The following is a 16210-nucleotide window of genomic DNA, read 5'->3' as shown; positions in this document are numbered from 1 at the left end:
AGATTATAATTGGAACCAGATAAAAGAGTACACATCCATGACAAGCTTTTCTTAAGTGTTGTTAAGTTTTGTATCAAAGAAAATCGTTATTTTAAATACAGAGACAAAATATACCAGCAACGATCAGGGATGCCAATGGGATCACCAGCGTCACCGGTAATAGCGGATATCGTTATGGAAGAACTATTAACCAGATTTGAGACTGAATCGGTTAACAAAACACGATTACTTACAAAGTACGTGGATGATACATATATTCGCTATAGTAAAAACAGAAGATACAAACAAATTGCTTAACATACTGAACGGATATCACAGATCCATCAAATTTACAATTGAGATAGAAAAAGACGGGGAAATACCATTTTTAGATACATTGGTAATCAAAAGAAATAATTTCTTAACTATATTGGTAGCAAAAACCAACAGCCTCGGGGAGGCTTATAAACTTTCACTCACAACATGGAAAGAGAACAATTTTGAACACGGCCAACAACTTCGTCAGACGAGTTCTATCCATCAGCGACAATATTTATCATGATAATAACATAAAAACTATCAAAAATATTCTAGAAAACAACAACTTTCCCATAAAGTTACCATCGAAAATAATTCGTGATTATTATTCCCGACCCAGTGATGTAGGTAATAAAGAGACTAGAGATGCCAAAATTTACAAGTCTGCAACGTATGTCCCGAAATTATCGGAGAGAATAAAATATTCAAACATGTACGATAAAGTGAACGTGCGGTTAGCTTTCACATATGACAACACCCTACGGAAAATTTTTACCAACCTTAAAGATAAAATTTCAACACATGAAAAATCGGATGTAGTTTACAAGATTCCTTGCAATGGCGACGGGTTCCACGTATGCGAGAAAGTATATGTGGAGACTACAAAAACAAAATTGAAGACAAGGATATCCGCACATAGATCTAATATAAAATTAAGGAACAATTTTTCAGACAACAAAACGGCTTTAACATCCCACTGCCAAGAAACAGGACATTATCCAGACTTTAACAATGTAACCATTTTAGAAGTAGAGAAAAATTATAACAAACGCTTCACATTAGAAATGCTTCATATAGTGGACACCCCTAATAATAAGAGGATGAATTTCAAAACGGACATCGCGAATTGTTCTCACGTCTACCGCAACCTTATAAAAAACAACAAAAGCGTGTGATGCGTTTTCACAGACCCGCACAAACATAAACAGTTTTCGTCCTCGTTTCACAACAACACTGTAATGCCAAATATATATATATGTATCGATGTACTATTCGCCGTCTAACAATTTGTTGTTGTTATTGTTATGTTAAATGTTAGTCTTGAAAGCGCATTTGAAGATGTATGTGGTGTCGATGCATAAATGAATGTTTTTATTTTATTATTAAAATTACGTATTGTTTTTTGCAGTCAGTCCTGATGATGACTTCCGAGTGAAGGCGAAATATTGACAAATAATTAAAATAAAACAAATCAAATTAAAAAAATAAAAGTGTTTTATTTAATCCGGCCTTGAGCTCAAAAATATAAAATAAAGAGAGTATATCGTCGAAGACGCAGTAAAATCCATCAACAAAATTTTACAGTAGAAATAAAAAACTCAATTGAATGAAAACATGTGCATAAACGCTAGAACACATTTTTTCAAAAAAATCAAACACATTAAATTAAATTTAAAGTATTTATTTGCAATTTTTTCTCAATATATTTTTTGCACACCAAGCGTAGCGTTTTTACTTAAACATTTTACATTTATTTTAGGCTTAACTTATATATATAAAACTAACACAATATAACTGAAAGTAAAAATCGTACAAAAAATTTAAAATTTAAAACAATTTAAAATTTTCATAAGGAATTAGTACACATTATTTTAGTAAAAATAAATTTAATATATAAACTTACATAACACAATTACACACAGCAGTAATTGTTTTAAATTAAAAAAATTTACAACAATAAATTTAGCAAATTTTAACATTTACAAAGTACAAAAACAAAATGGTATAAAATAAAGTAAAAAATTCTATTTATGTGTATGTATGTATGTATGGTAAATAGAATTAATATATATTTCATATATTATGCAAACAAAATTTTATTTTTTAACTGTTGACAAAAAAGCAGCAGCGTGGCATATGTATTTTTATGTGTTTAAAAATAAAAAAATATTTGGTGCGTGTGTTTTTTTTAGCAAAAATAACAAGGAGTAAAGCGCAGCATATTTGTGCATGAATTTTAGAAACGTTTTTTTTTCAGCTTGAATATAGCATTTTCTCAAATATGGATTTTTTAACTGTATTATTTTAAAGCTATGAAAACTATTTGAAACCAAACTTCAAACTTAAAAAATATTTTTTTTTAAATTACGCTTGGATGAAGCATTAAATTATTTAATTTGTTATTAAAAAAAAAAACTTAAAAGCTTTTGAAAATGGAAATTTTTAAAAATTAAAAACAAGTATTGGAACACATTTTGTTAAAAATGTTTGAAATCGTTACAAAAAAGTTCCCAAAAACTAATTTGAAAATATTTTAATTGTTTTAAGTCAAAAAATGTAAAAGATATAAAAAAATGTTGGTGTTAAAAAATGGAGTTTTTTAAATAGTTTTTTTTTTTTATTTTTTTTTAAGTTTTTTTATTAATATTTTTCAAAAGTTTGATTCAAACCTTTCCAATGCTTTTTTTTTAATAAATGTACCCACTTGTTAATTTTGAAATATTTTTTACGTGTTTTACATTTAAAAAAACAAGACTTATTGATTTCAATTATTCGCCACTTAGTATCTATATTTTAACAATTTTTAAATTTTTAAACTCGAACATAAAATAATTTTTGTTTTGTTTGCCAAATGTTTGCAATTTTCACAATTATTTTACTTGAGTGCATTCTTTATTTTATAAAATTATTTGATAACTTTTTTTTTTTTAATTTACTTTTTTATAATATTTACTGCATTAATACAGATCACAATCAACGCTTTATTATTCATAATGTTTTTTAATGTTTTAAACTTTTTTTATTTTAACGCTAAGTTACTATTAATACACAACTACAACTACAAGAAACATAATACAGCAACAGCCACAGTAGCAACAAACTACTCTAGTACAATAACAACAACAACTATCATCATCATTATCATAACCGTAATAATCTTTGGAGATTAAATTTTGGTAAAAGACCAACAAAAAAGTTTGGGTAGAGGAAAGATTAAGAAACAAAAGAAATAGGAGCAAAAGTAGCATTTGTAGGAAAAATGTTTAAAAAAAAGTGCTTGAGAAAGAATTTCAAGGGGGCAAGTTTAGAAAATCACATTCAATGCTTTCGATAAACTGTTTTTTGATTTATATATTTTTTCTTGGCAATTGAGGAGTTTTCTAAAAATTTAAAAGTTTTGCATATTATTTTAATGATGGGGTAAAAATTAAATAAAAAAAATTGAGGATAGTATAACATTAAAAACAAAACTTTTTTTCAGTGCAAGGAAGGTAAGAAATGAAAACTAAAGCAATATTACTTTGCTTTTAACAGAACTTAATATTGAGACATACGTGAACGCAATACTATATAAGAAACATAAATGGTATTCAGACATATATTGGAAAATAACTAGGTTATGGAGATTATTTTGGCGTAAGAGGTTTCGATCTTCTATTGCAGGCTGCATTATTTAGGTTTCTTTTTCGGTTAGCTCTCACACTCTGCACTACAGCCTCCAAACCGCCGGAAAAGATTGAACGTTCACGTGTGAAAGAATTCATTATTTATTTAGGGAACGCCACCAGCTTCCTTAAAATTTTAACTGTCACGTATATCTAGGGCGTGGCGGTGGCGGTGGCTGTTGCTGATATTTGTGACCGCTGACGGTGCGCATGCTCATGTCTTTGGGAATGTTTTTGTTGGCTGTAAAATGATGGGAGTCAACAATTTGAATATACCAGGCCGAGTGAATACCTGCTTACCTGCCGCCGCCGCAGCAGCACCACCGCCGGCAGCAGTTGCCAACGTTGTCCCATTGAAAGGCGCAGTTTGCTGCTGCTGCTGCGGATACATTATATTATCGCTTACCGCTTTTGGCGTTGTTGTTGTGGAAATATTGGCAATGACACTGGCCGGAGATGGTGGTAAAGGCGGTTGTTTTTTGCTAGCCAATGGCGGTAGTTGCTGTTTAACAGCCGAGGGTGATGAGTTGCCGATGCCACTAACACCTAACGCAACGTTGCCACTTGCATAATGGTTAATGCCTTCACCATTATTGTGATGCATGCTTGGGCTGGTGTTGTTGCTGTTTGTTTGATTTTTACTTGCTAAACTTATGCTAGAAACTGCTGGTGGTAGCGGAGATCTTTGTGAATCACTGCCGATTTCACCGGTATATCTGCAAAGGAGAATGAAAATTTTAGTTTATACTATATGGCGTACAAATATTTATTATACAGTTTGCACAAACACCTTTTTTAAGTTATAAAAATGAGTTTAAAGCAGAACTGTTAAATTTGAATTAGCATTAGTAATCAATTACTTAGATACATTTTTTAATGGCCAATGATTATTTCAATTGTTTTCCGAAAAAAGCAGTTACTAATTGATTACCATTAGAATAAAATAAAAAAAAATCATGATTTTTTCCGATTATTGAAAAAAATCAAAAAATAATCAAAATTATTACTTTTGATTTTTTTTGATTTTTTCGATTACTTTTGATTTTTTTAAATAATTTTAGATTTTTTTTGATTTTTAAAAAAATTTTTTTTTGATTATTTTTCCGCTTTGTTGAAAGAAAATTGTCCTTTGTTGCATGCACGGGATAATTTCTACATAGAAGTACATTTTAAGATGCAATAGTAAATCGTAAGCGCTTATCGAGGCGAATATATACATGCATCATATAGGGCGAATGGTATATGAGCGTTGATCTAAACATATTATCCGGTAAGTATACACGCATGTGCATATTTTACTACACTCATTATATAAAATAACTAGCAGACCCGTCAGACGTTGTTCTGCCCTAAATTTGGTCTATCTCCATACATTTTAATAAGCTTTTTCTGTCTATCTCTGAAAATTACTTTAAAGCTCTCAGCAACAACTTTCATTTGATATCCATATTACACACACATTCTAGGGGTATCCGGGTCCACGTTTTGCCCATATCTTGAGACCCTAGTCACCCAGCGGTATACAAATTACTCTGTACTAAAGCACTCATCAACAGCTTCAATTTGATACCCATAATGTAAAAACACATCCTAGTGTTGCCCTGATGCACGTTTTGGCCTATATCTCGAGACCCTTCACAAATACTAAATCACTCATTAACAGCTTTCATTTGTTATCCATATTGTATAAACACATTCTAGGGGGGTACCCGCGTCCACGTTTTCGCTTATATCTCGAGACCCTAGTTACCCGCGGGTACGAAATATACCCCGTATCAAAGTACTCATTCGATACCCATATTGTACAAACATATCCCAGGATCACCCACGTCCACGTTTTGATCTCAAGACCCTATCCAGAACGGGATAAAAATTAGCCTATGCCTTTCTCCTGGTTCTAAGCTACCCCTCCACCAATTTTCAGCCAAATATGTTCATCCGTTACTTCCTCTTCAATCACTCTTTATCTATTAAAAAAAGCGCATCAAAATCCGTTGCGTATTTTTAAAGGTTTAAGCATTCAAAGGGATATAGGGACAGAAAAAGCGACTTTGTTTTATACTATGTAGTGATGTACATCCATACATACCTATAAACCTACGCCCGAAGTTAAATAACGCAGCGAATGCTATATATGTACGTATGTATGTGTCGCATCAAGCTTCACTCAAAAGCAATTAGCGCGGACAGTTCACAGCGAACAAACACACATACGCATTTTTTGATAAAAATGTTACTTTTGTTTAAACAATTTGGCTGATATAAGAAAGGAATCAAGTATTTTTTTGATGCAGATCGAAGGTAAATATTTCAAAGTTTTACTGAAAAGTAGAATTTTTGAAATCCATCCAACCGTTTATGAGTTATAGCTGTGTAAACAAAAATTTTATGATTTTTTGCTACATTTTGGCAATTTGCCACGCCCCTATAATATATATCTTCAAATTATATTAACTGTACCATCTCACGTAGCTAAGCTTTCAAATGCAAAAAACCGTTTTAAAATCGGAGCATTCTGTGTGAAGTTATGTGCACACATGGCATTTAGCGACTTTATTTTATAAGATTTATAGATAGATGTGGGATCGAAAACGGCGGTTTTTCTAATTGCCCAGACAATATGTAAAAAAATGTTGGATTCATAGGTTGGCATCCAAAAGCTTTCATTTAGCAACGATTCTTTATGGTTTCATCCTTAAGTCTAGCCAATTTTGTTATATCCAAAATAAATGTATCCACTAGTTTGGATAACGTTATGGCTATGCACTGATTATTTTGTACATACAAGTACATTGCTGAATGTAACGGTATATCGTGAGCGCTTATCTAGGCATATGGGTACATACATACCAACCTACAAATTATCGTGTCTATAGATATATCCGGCGAATACCTTGCGGGGAATGCGTATTGTTTTACAACAAAACAATATGCTCAAACAATATGTATGAGTAACACTACTTAGGCTGATAGCTTCACTTCCAACTGGAGCGATCCGCTAAGTTGTCATTCATCATCATGATCAGTTGTCTAACCAAAGGTTGTTATATCCCAAGTAAATTTATTAACATATGTCCATGCACATTAGATTGAAACTTCTTTTATTACCTTATGATTACGTCTAGGATATTTCCTATAAAATTTTAAGTTTTGCATAGTGAGCCATATTTTTATACTCAGTTGAGCAGAGCTCGTAAAATTTTGGACAATGGGCGTGGCACCGCCCACTTTTAAATGAAGGTAATTTAGAAGTTTTGCAAGCTGTAATTTGGCAGTCGTTGAAGATATCATGATGAAATTTGGCAGGAAAGTTACTCTTATTACTTTATGTCTGCTTAATAAAAATTAGCAAAATCGGAGAACGACCACGCCCACTTTTTAAAAATTTTTTTTTTAAATTCAAATTTTAAAAGAAAAGTTAATATCTTTACAGCATATAAGTAAATTATGCCAACATTCAACTCCAGTAATAATATGGTGCAAAAAAATACAAAAATAAAAGAAAATTTCAAAATGGGCGTGGCTTCGCCCTTTTTCATTTAATTTGTCTAGGATGCTTGTAATGCCATAAGTCGAACAAAAATTAACCAATCCTTGTGAAATTTAGTAGAGGCTTAGCTTCTAGGACGATAACTGTTTTCTGTGAAAAAGGGCGAAATCGGTTGAAGCCACGCCCAGTTTTTATACACAGTCGACCGTCTGTCCTTCCGATCGGCCGTTAACACGATAACTTGAGCAAAAATCGATATATCTTTACTAAACTCAGTTCACGTACTTATCTGAACTCACTTTGTATTGGTATAAAAAATGGCCGAAATCCGACTATGACCACGCCCACTTTTTCGATATCGAATATTACGAAAAATGAAAAAAATGCTATAATTATATACCAAATACGAAAAAATGGATGAAACATGGTAATTGTATTGGTCTATTGACTCAAAATATAACTTTAGAAAAAAACTTGGTAAAATGGGTGTGACACCTACCATATTAAGTAGAAGAAAATGAAAAAGTTTTGCAGGGCGAAATCAAAAGCCCTTGGAATCTTGGAAGGAATACTGTACGTGGTATTACATATATAAATAAACTAGCGGTAACCGACAGATGATGTTCTGGATCACCCTGGTCCACATTTTGGTAGATATCTCGAAAACGCCTTCACATATACAACTAAGGGCCACTCCCTTTTAAAACCCTCATTAATACCTTTAATTTGATACCCATATCGTACAAACACATTCTAGAGTCACCCCTGGTCCACGTTTATGGCGATATCTCGAAAAGGCGTTCACATATAGAACTAAGGCCCACTCCTTTTTAAAATACTCATTAACACCTTTCATTCGATACCCATATCGTACAAACAAATTCTAGAGTCACCCCTGGTCCACCTTCATGTCGATATCTCGAAAAGGCGTCCACCTATAGAACTAAGGCCCACGCCTTTTTAAAATACTCATTAACACCTATCATTTGATACTATATCGTACAAAAAAATTCTAGAGTCACCCCTGGCCCACCTTTATGGCGATATCTCGAAAAGGCATCCACCTATAGAACTAAGGCCCACGCCCTTTTAAAATACTCATTAACACCTTTCATTTGATACCCATATCGTGTAAACAAATTCTAGAGTCACCCCTGGTCCACCTTTATGTCGATATCTCGAAAAGGCATCCACCTATAGAACTAAGGCCCACGCCCTTTTAAAATACTCATTAACACCTTTCATTTGATACCCATATCGTACAAACAAATTCTAGAGTCACCCCTGGTCCACCTTTATGTCGATATCTCGAAAAGGCATCCACCTATAGAACTAAGCCCACGCCCTTTTAAAATACTCATTAACACCTTTCATTTGATACCCATATCGTATAAACAAATTCTAGAGTCACCCCTGGTCCACCTTTATGTCGATATCTCGAAAAGGCATCCACCTATAGAACTAAGGGCCACGCCCTTTTAAAATACTCATTAACACCTTTCATTTGATACCCATATCGTATAAACAAATTCTAGAGTCACCCCTGGTCCACCTTTATGTCGATATCTCGAAAAGGCATCCACCTATAGAACTAAGGGCCACGCCCTTTTAAAATACTCATTAACACCTTTCATTTGATACTCATATCGTACAAAAAAATTCTAGAGTCACCCCTGGCCCACCTTTATGGCGATATCTCGAAAGGCATCCACCTATAGAACTAAGGCCCACTCCCTTTTAAAATACTCATTAACACCTTTCATTTGATACCCATATCGTATAAACAAATTCTAGAGTCACCCCTGGTCCACCTTTATGTCGATATCTCGAAAAGGCATCCACCTATAGAACTAAGGCCCACGCCCTTTTAAAATACTCATTAACACCTTTCATTTGATACCCATATCGTATAAACAAATTCTAGAGTCACCCCTGGTCCACCTTTATGTCGATATCTCGAAAAGGCATCCACCTATAGAACTAAGGGCCACGCCCTTTTAAAATACTCATTAACACCTTTCATTTGATACCCATATCGTATAAACAAATTCTAGAGTCACCCCTGGTCCACCTTTATGTCGATACCTCGAAAAGGCATCCACCTATAGAACTAAGGGCCACGCCCTTTTAAAATACTCATTAACACCTTTCATTTGATACTCATATCGTACAAAAAAATTCTAGAGTCACCCCTGGCCCACCTTTATGGCGATATCTCGAAAGGCATCCACCTATAGAACTAAGGCCCACTCCCTTTTAAAATACTCATTAACACCTTTCATTTGATACCCATATCATATAAACAAATTCTAGAGTCACCCCTGGTCCACCTTTATGTCGATATCTCGAAAAGGCATCCACCTATAGAACTAAGGCCCACGCCCTTTTAAAATACTCATTAACACCTTTCATTTGATACCCATATCGTATAAACAAATTCTAGAGTCACCCCTGGTCCACCTTTATGTCGATATCTCGAAAAGGCATCCACCTATAGAACTAAGGGCCACGCCCTTTTAAAATACTCATTAACACCTTTCATTTGATACCCATATCGTACAAACAAATTCTAGTCACCCCTGGTCCACCTTTATGGCGATATCTCGAAAAGGCGTCCACCTATAGAACTAAGGCCCACACCCTTTTAAAATACTCATTAACACCTTTCATTTGATACCCATATCGTACAAACAAATTCTAGAGTCACCCCTGGTCTATCTTTATGGAGATATCTCGAAAAGGCGTCCACCTATAGAACTAAGACCCACGCCCTTTTAAAATAGTCATTAACACCTTTCATTTGATACCCATATCGTACAAACAAATTCTAGTCACCCCTGGTCCACCTTTATGGCGATATCTCGAAAAGGCGTCCACCTATAGAACTAAGGCCCACACCCCTTTAAAATACTCATTAGCACCTTTCATTTGATACCCATATTGTACAAACGCATTCTAGAATCACCCCTGGTCCACGTTTATGGCGATATCCCGAAAAGGCGTCCATCCATAGAACAAAGGCCCACTCCCTTTTAAAAAACTTATTACACTTTTCGTTTGACACCCATATTGTACAAACGCATTCTAGAGTCAACCCAGGTCCACTTTTATAACGATATTCCGAAAAGGCGTCCACCTATAGAACTAAGGCCCACTCCCTTTTAAAATACTCATTAACACCTTTCATTTGATACCCATATAGTACAAACAAATTCTAGAGTCACCCCTGGTCCACGTTTATAGCGATATCTCGAAAAGGCGTCCACATATAGAACTAAGGCCCACGCCCTCTTAAAATACTCATTAACACCTTTCATTTGATACTCATATCGTACAAACAAATTCTAGAGTCACTCCTGGTCCATCTTTATGGCGATATCTCGAAAAGGCGTCCATCTATAGTACTTAGGCCCACGCTCTTTTAAAATACTCATTAATACCTTTTATTTGATACCCATATCGTACAAAATAAATTCTAGAGTCACCCCTGGTCCACCTTTATGGCGATATCTCGAAAAGACGTCCATCTATAGTACTTAGGCCCACTCCCTTTTAAAATTATCATTAACACATTTCATTTGATACCCATATCGTACAAACAAATTCTCGAGTCAGGCCTGGTCCACCTTTATGGCGATATCCCTAAATGGCGTCCATCTATAGATCTATGGCCCACTTCCTCTTAAAATACTCTTTAATACCTTCGATTTGATACACATGTCATACAAACACATTCCAGGGTTACCCTAGGTTCCTTTTACAACATGGTGATTTCCCTTACTTTGTATCCACAGCTCTCAACTGAGTATGTAATGTTCGGTTACACCCGAACTTAGCCTTCCTTACTTGTTAATACTAACAATGGAAATTCCAAACATATTTGTTTGCCTATCATACATTATTTTTTTCGACATGGTTGGATATTTTCCAAGAATATATATGTATATATATACATTTTAAAAGTCTATAACAGCGTTTGGCTGCTAATACGTGCCCTAAAATACTTATATTGACCTCAGTATTAATAATCCGAAGGCGGAAAACAAAAATGTTTAGTCGTTCAAAATATATTAACGAAGAAAAATGCTTATATATGATAAAGCTCTCTAAATGGGACGAAGAACACTCACATAGTGGCGATGATATGAAACCAATATTACTAAAATAGAGCGAACAATATGATAAACTTTGATTACAAAACAATTAGTGCATAGCCATAACTTAATCCAAAATAGCGGATATATTAATTTTAGACACAAAACAAAATTAGCTTGACTTAAGGATGAAACCATTATTATTTTATATAATGAATGTAATAATGCGCATGTGTATATACTTACCTGAGAATATGTTTGAATCAACGCTCATATACTATTCGCCCTATATGTTGCATGTATATATTCGCCTCGATAAGCGCTTACGATTTACTATTGCATCCTAAAATGTACTTGTATGCATGCAACAAACGAAAATTTTTCTTTCAACATGGCGAAAAATAATCAAAAAAAATTAAAAAAAATCAAAAAAATCAAAACTAATCAAAACTAATCATTACTTTTGATTATTTTTGATTTTTTTCTGATTTTTGATTATTTCTGATTTTTTTCAATAATCGGATAAAATCATGATTTTTTTTTTTTGATTATTTTTTTAATCAATTGAAAAGTAATCATTAAAAATAGAAAATAATGGCAAGTAATCATTCAAATTGCGTTTCAAGAAAATAATCAATGGAACGGCTAATCATTTCCATTAGTAATCATTATTTAACATGTCTGGTTTAAAGTAAGCAGCTAGAACCAAGTATTTAATTTCCTTTTTAAATCACAGTTGCCATTAATATATCAAATCAAAAAAAGAAATACTTGGCGCGATATACCTCAAAGGATATTTAGGCCTAGCTTCTCTTTCAATTCGCGTTGTTGTTGTTGTTGTAGCAGTGCTTCGCCCCATCCAATAGGTGTGGCCGATCACAAATTGTCATCAATATCCTCAAACGGGAGCCCAAGGAAACTTGCTGTTTCAACAGAGGTGGACCATAATGAGAGGGGTGTTAGAGGCCTTGGTTCCACATTACAGTGGAGGAGATGGTATGTGTCATGTGGGGACACATTGCAAGCAGGGCATACATTTTGTATGTCGGGGTTGATTCTGGATAGGTAAGAGTTTAACCTGTTAAATTATCCAGATCGAAGTTGAGCTAGAGTGACTCGCGTTATTGTTGTTGTTGTTGTTGTAGCGATTAGGTTACTCCCCGAAGGCTTTGGGGAGTGTTATCAATGTGATGGTCCTTTGTCGGATACAGATCCGATACGCTCCGGTAACACAGCACCATTAAGGTGCTGGCCCGACCATCTCGGGAACGATTTATATGGCCAAATTGACCCTTCAGGCCATCCCTCCCTCCCCACCCCCAAGTTCCATGAGGAGTGAAACGGGATTCGCCGCTCGAAGGTGAGGTTGACAATTGGGTTGGAGAAGCTATATGTTGCGCTACACAACCCCTTGAATCCCAGTGACTCGCGTCTCCCTAGGGAGTGTGCGTTCCTCTTCTACAAGTTTAGGATATTGTTCTTTGAGTACAGGATTCACCGGGCAATTCCTGAAGTAGAGGTCCGACGCCTGTTTGTGGAGTTCACTGAAAACCTGCTTGTGCTTTTTGGCTTCATACGGCTGTGTTCTCAGGTGCCTTATTTCCTCATAATGCTTACGGAGATGACTCCTTAAGCCCCTAGGCGGTGTTGGCTCATCAATCAGATGTCCGTTTGAATCCCAGGTTTCTGGGTATTCAACAGGAGCTGTTTGGTTAGCATTTCATTTCTCTCCCTGATGGGGAGTATTCTCGCCTCATTATGTAGATGGTGTTGTGGGGACATAAGAAGACAACCCGTGGTGGTTCTGATGGCAGTATTTTGGCAGGCGTGTAGTTTCTTCTTCGCGTCGTGCCACGCTTTAATTTTCCCAACAAATTGGCGAGAGGGGATCTGTACATTTTATGCCATTTGATTTCTTATTCAGAGCTATAACATTTGATTCAGCGCATATACTTTTAACATATGCAAGCTATGGGACGACTTCATCGATTTTCTTGTGCTTCTGAAGTGTTTCTGTAATATAAGAAGTCATCTAAATAGAGGACGAGATTTGCTATCAAAAGTTTTATTCGGCAAAACATATTTTCATAGCTAAACACGCAAATTCTTCGTTACTAAAAAAACAATTACACATACGAAGCTACAAAATAACTTTTCTTCATCTAGCGCTATTTTAATACAAACAAAAAAACAGATCGAAACGAAACTAATTCAGCACGGAGTTTTTATGAGTCTCGAACGAAAAACTAACTAGACAAGTTCATTCAGCGAAAGGTTTTTATAGCAACATATCCAAAGCTTTGATTCTTCAACTACACAGTAACAAATATACTCATTTATTAAGCAGAGTTGAATAGTTACAGTCACAAACACATATCTACTACACTCTGTTATGAAATGAGTTTATTCAGCGCCGCTGAATGATAATCAACACAGCTTAATAAGCAGAAAGTTTTAAAGCTTTGCCTTACAATTCAAGATTGCAGAATACTTAAAATAATTTTTGAACGGATAGGGAACTGACACATCACCAATTCAAATGAAACCATTAATTAGCAGCTCGTAATTTCTTTAAGAAAAGTAAATAAAAATGAGATCAATTTCAGGAGTTCACTCACTTGATATTTGTATATTCACGTCCAACTTGTAAGCTTTGCTCTTCGGCACGTTTGCGTTGTATCACCGTTTCTATATAATGCTGTACAGCATAATAAACAAATTTGTATTGTGCTTCAGTTTGTACTAAACCAGAACGTTGGGAGCGTAACATTTGTATTGTGCGCTGAATATCGATTTCTGTATCCAGACCTGCAATTAGAAATAAAGAAGAAGAGTTCGGTTAAACTTAACTTGCACTGCACAAAATCGCATTTACCATTTCTATCGATTTGATCCAGTATCATGTCAATCACAATAAAAGTACCCGTGCGTCCAATGCCAGCTGAACAATGTACGCATATGGGACCCTGAAAAAAAGTATTAAAAAAAACTCATAGAAACCGAATATTTCCATATTCTTTAGAAATTTTCTAATCCACTTACCGGCTTCTCACCAGCCTGTGTCAACTGACCCTGCTTTGTATTTACATCCTGCAGAAAATTCAGCACACAGCCTGGATCTTGTGGCACACCATGATCCGGCCACGCTTGAAAGTGATAATGATAGATGCGACGATTGGGCTTATCGCGCCAAGAAAAAAAGAATTCACGCAGCGTATAATCATTAGTTCTACTTTCGGAGATACTTTGAACTTTAGCTGGACCAAATTGTTTGCATTGGCCTGCATCCGGCCAATATTTGGCACATTTACTGCGATCTATAAAAAATTTAAAATAATAAAATAAAATGTGAAATCCGAAAAAAAATTGTGTACATATGAACATAAAAAAAGCGCGCTGAATTGAGTACTTTTGTTGTTTTTCTATAGGCGGTGCTAATGTTATGTATAAATTCTAGGTTGAATTAAAAAAACCCATTTTTATGCAAATTTAATGCAAATCATATTTTGTAATAGCTTCAGAAATAGTAACAAACGCTATTTGCATGCCCATTTGTGCGCTGAATAAAAATTCAAAACTTTATTTTAAATGATAGATATGAGAAATTGTTTAAGCTTCGAATTACATTGAAATCTGATTTAATAAAATCCGTTGGAAAGTATTCAGCTTTGCTGAATTACTTTGTGAAGTAATGTTTAATACATGAAAACATTTTCAGCTTAACTCCGCTAAAGTCCAGTGAAAGGTGTAAAAGCCGTTCTAATCCTCAGGGCTTTCGCCAATAGCTGCACAATTATTGTTTGCTGAATAAGTTTCTTTTGAGATAGTACTAAGCTGAATAACCTAGCAGTATGACTCAGGGCCGATTTGCGCTATTCGCTTCAGCGAAAGTTTGGTTAATTAACTAAATATAGCTAGATCGAATTTAAAGGAAAATTTCAAAGTTTCACATGATTGAGCATTTACTTTCGTGCTACTTTTTTTACGGGTTTTCAAACAGACAATTATCACCTTCCAATTTCAACTAGCTGAATTACTGCTGAATTGAAAAAAAAGGCACAATACTTATATTAGAGCAGCGAGGTTTAGAAGCCACTCAGTCTAGCGCTGAATTCAATTACTCTTCAGTTAATTGCGATGTAATGTTAATTTCTATTAACACTTACTAAGCTACTTACTTCTCTCAAACTCTTTGGTTGTCATCACTATAACACGCGTATTCTCCTGCCAGATCATATTCCAAAAATCAATTACCGTTGCCGGTAAACAACCCTGCGTCGCTATATACACCTTGAACATATCACGTTCTGACATCTCATTGCAACTGGTCTTCTTCAATGCACCACTACTTATACTAGGTAGCGCCGTACGCGATCCACTAGCCACCGAACTTAAATTCGATGTCGTTGAAGCGGACATATCGAGACGTTTATGTTTGTTCACATCCGATCTTTTGTTGCAGGTCACACAATTGCTCAAAGGCAATATGGCTGATTTCACAGCACATTGTACACATGTCTTATTCAGCAACTGACAACTGGTACAACTTTTTTGCATTTGAAAGGCGGTACAAGCTGGACAAGAAGTCACTGTACCAGAGACATTTAAGCTCTCCGAAGATGCTGTCGCACTTTCACTGTCGGTGGGTAAGCGTATATAATTTGCATTTATATATTCAGAACCGGGTACGGTTTTATCGACATCCATTAATTTAACGCGGGTATGATCATCTATAGATGTGGGGGAATATGAAGATTACAATTTTTTTGAGACTTTCAACTTCTAAGCTTTGCAGATATTTAACTTACACGGCAGTATATTGCGATAGCGATTTTTGGCACGGTTCTCCAGTTTGTAGCCTTCAGTGCGCGAAAATATATTGCGATTATCTTGCTGTAGAGACTCAAACTCCTCCCAGAAGCCACCCTAAAAGAATAAGAAAT

The 16210-nt window shown here is 35.0% G+C and overlaps 1 protein-coding gene across 14 annotated transcripts in view; it reads right to left on the bottom strand.

Annotated features, from left to right (window-relative positions):
* Positions 1-1683: 1683 nt before the first annotated feature.
* Positions 1684-16210, bottom strand: part of csw (corkscrew) — a 183780-nt gene continuing 169253 nt past the window's right edge. For 13 of the 14 annotated variants that reach the window (XM_067780948.1, XM_067780947.1, XM_067780937.1 and 10 more), the window contains 7 exons: positions 16076-16193; positions 15446-15997; positions 14310-14584; positions 14143-14233; positions 13886-14075; positions 3984-4399; positions 1684-3924 (listed from right to left, as the gene is read on the bottom strand). In XM_067780948.1, the coding sequence (XP_067637049.1) occupies positions 3827-3924; positions 3984-4399; positions 13886-14075; positions 14143-14233; positions 14310-14584; positions 15446-15997; positions 16076-16193 (1740 nt within the window). In that variant the 3' untranslated portion in view covers positions 1684-3826. The remainder of the gene's footprint in view (positions 3925-3983; positions 4400-13885; positions 14076-14142; positions 14234-14309; positions 14585-15445; positions 15998-16075; positions 16194-16210) is intronic. The other variant, XM_067780946.1, reaches the window with a different exon arrangement.

This window comes from Eurosta solidaginis, chromosome 4 (genome assembly GCF_040869045.1).
Source record: "Eurosta solidaginis isolate ZX-2024a chromosome 4, ASM4086904v1, whole genome shotgun sequence".
In the NCBI taxonomy this organism is placed as follows: Eukaryota; Metazoa; Arthropoda; class Insecta; order Diptera; family Tephritidae; genus Eurosta; species Eurosta solidaginis.
Note: the sequence above shows the minus strand (reverse complement) of the source record. Positions and strands in the feature narration are given on the sequence as shown.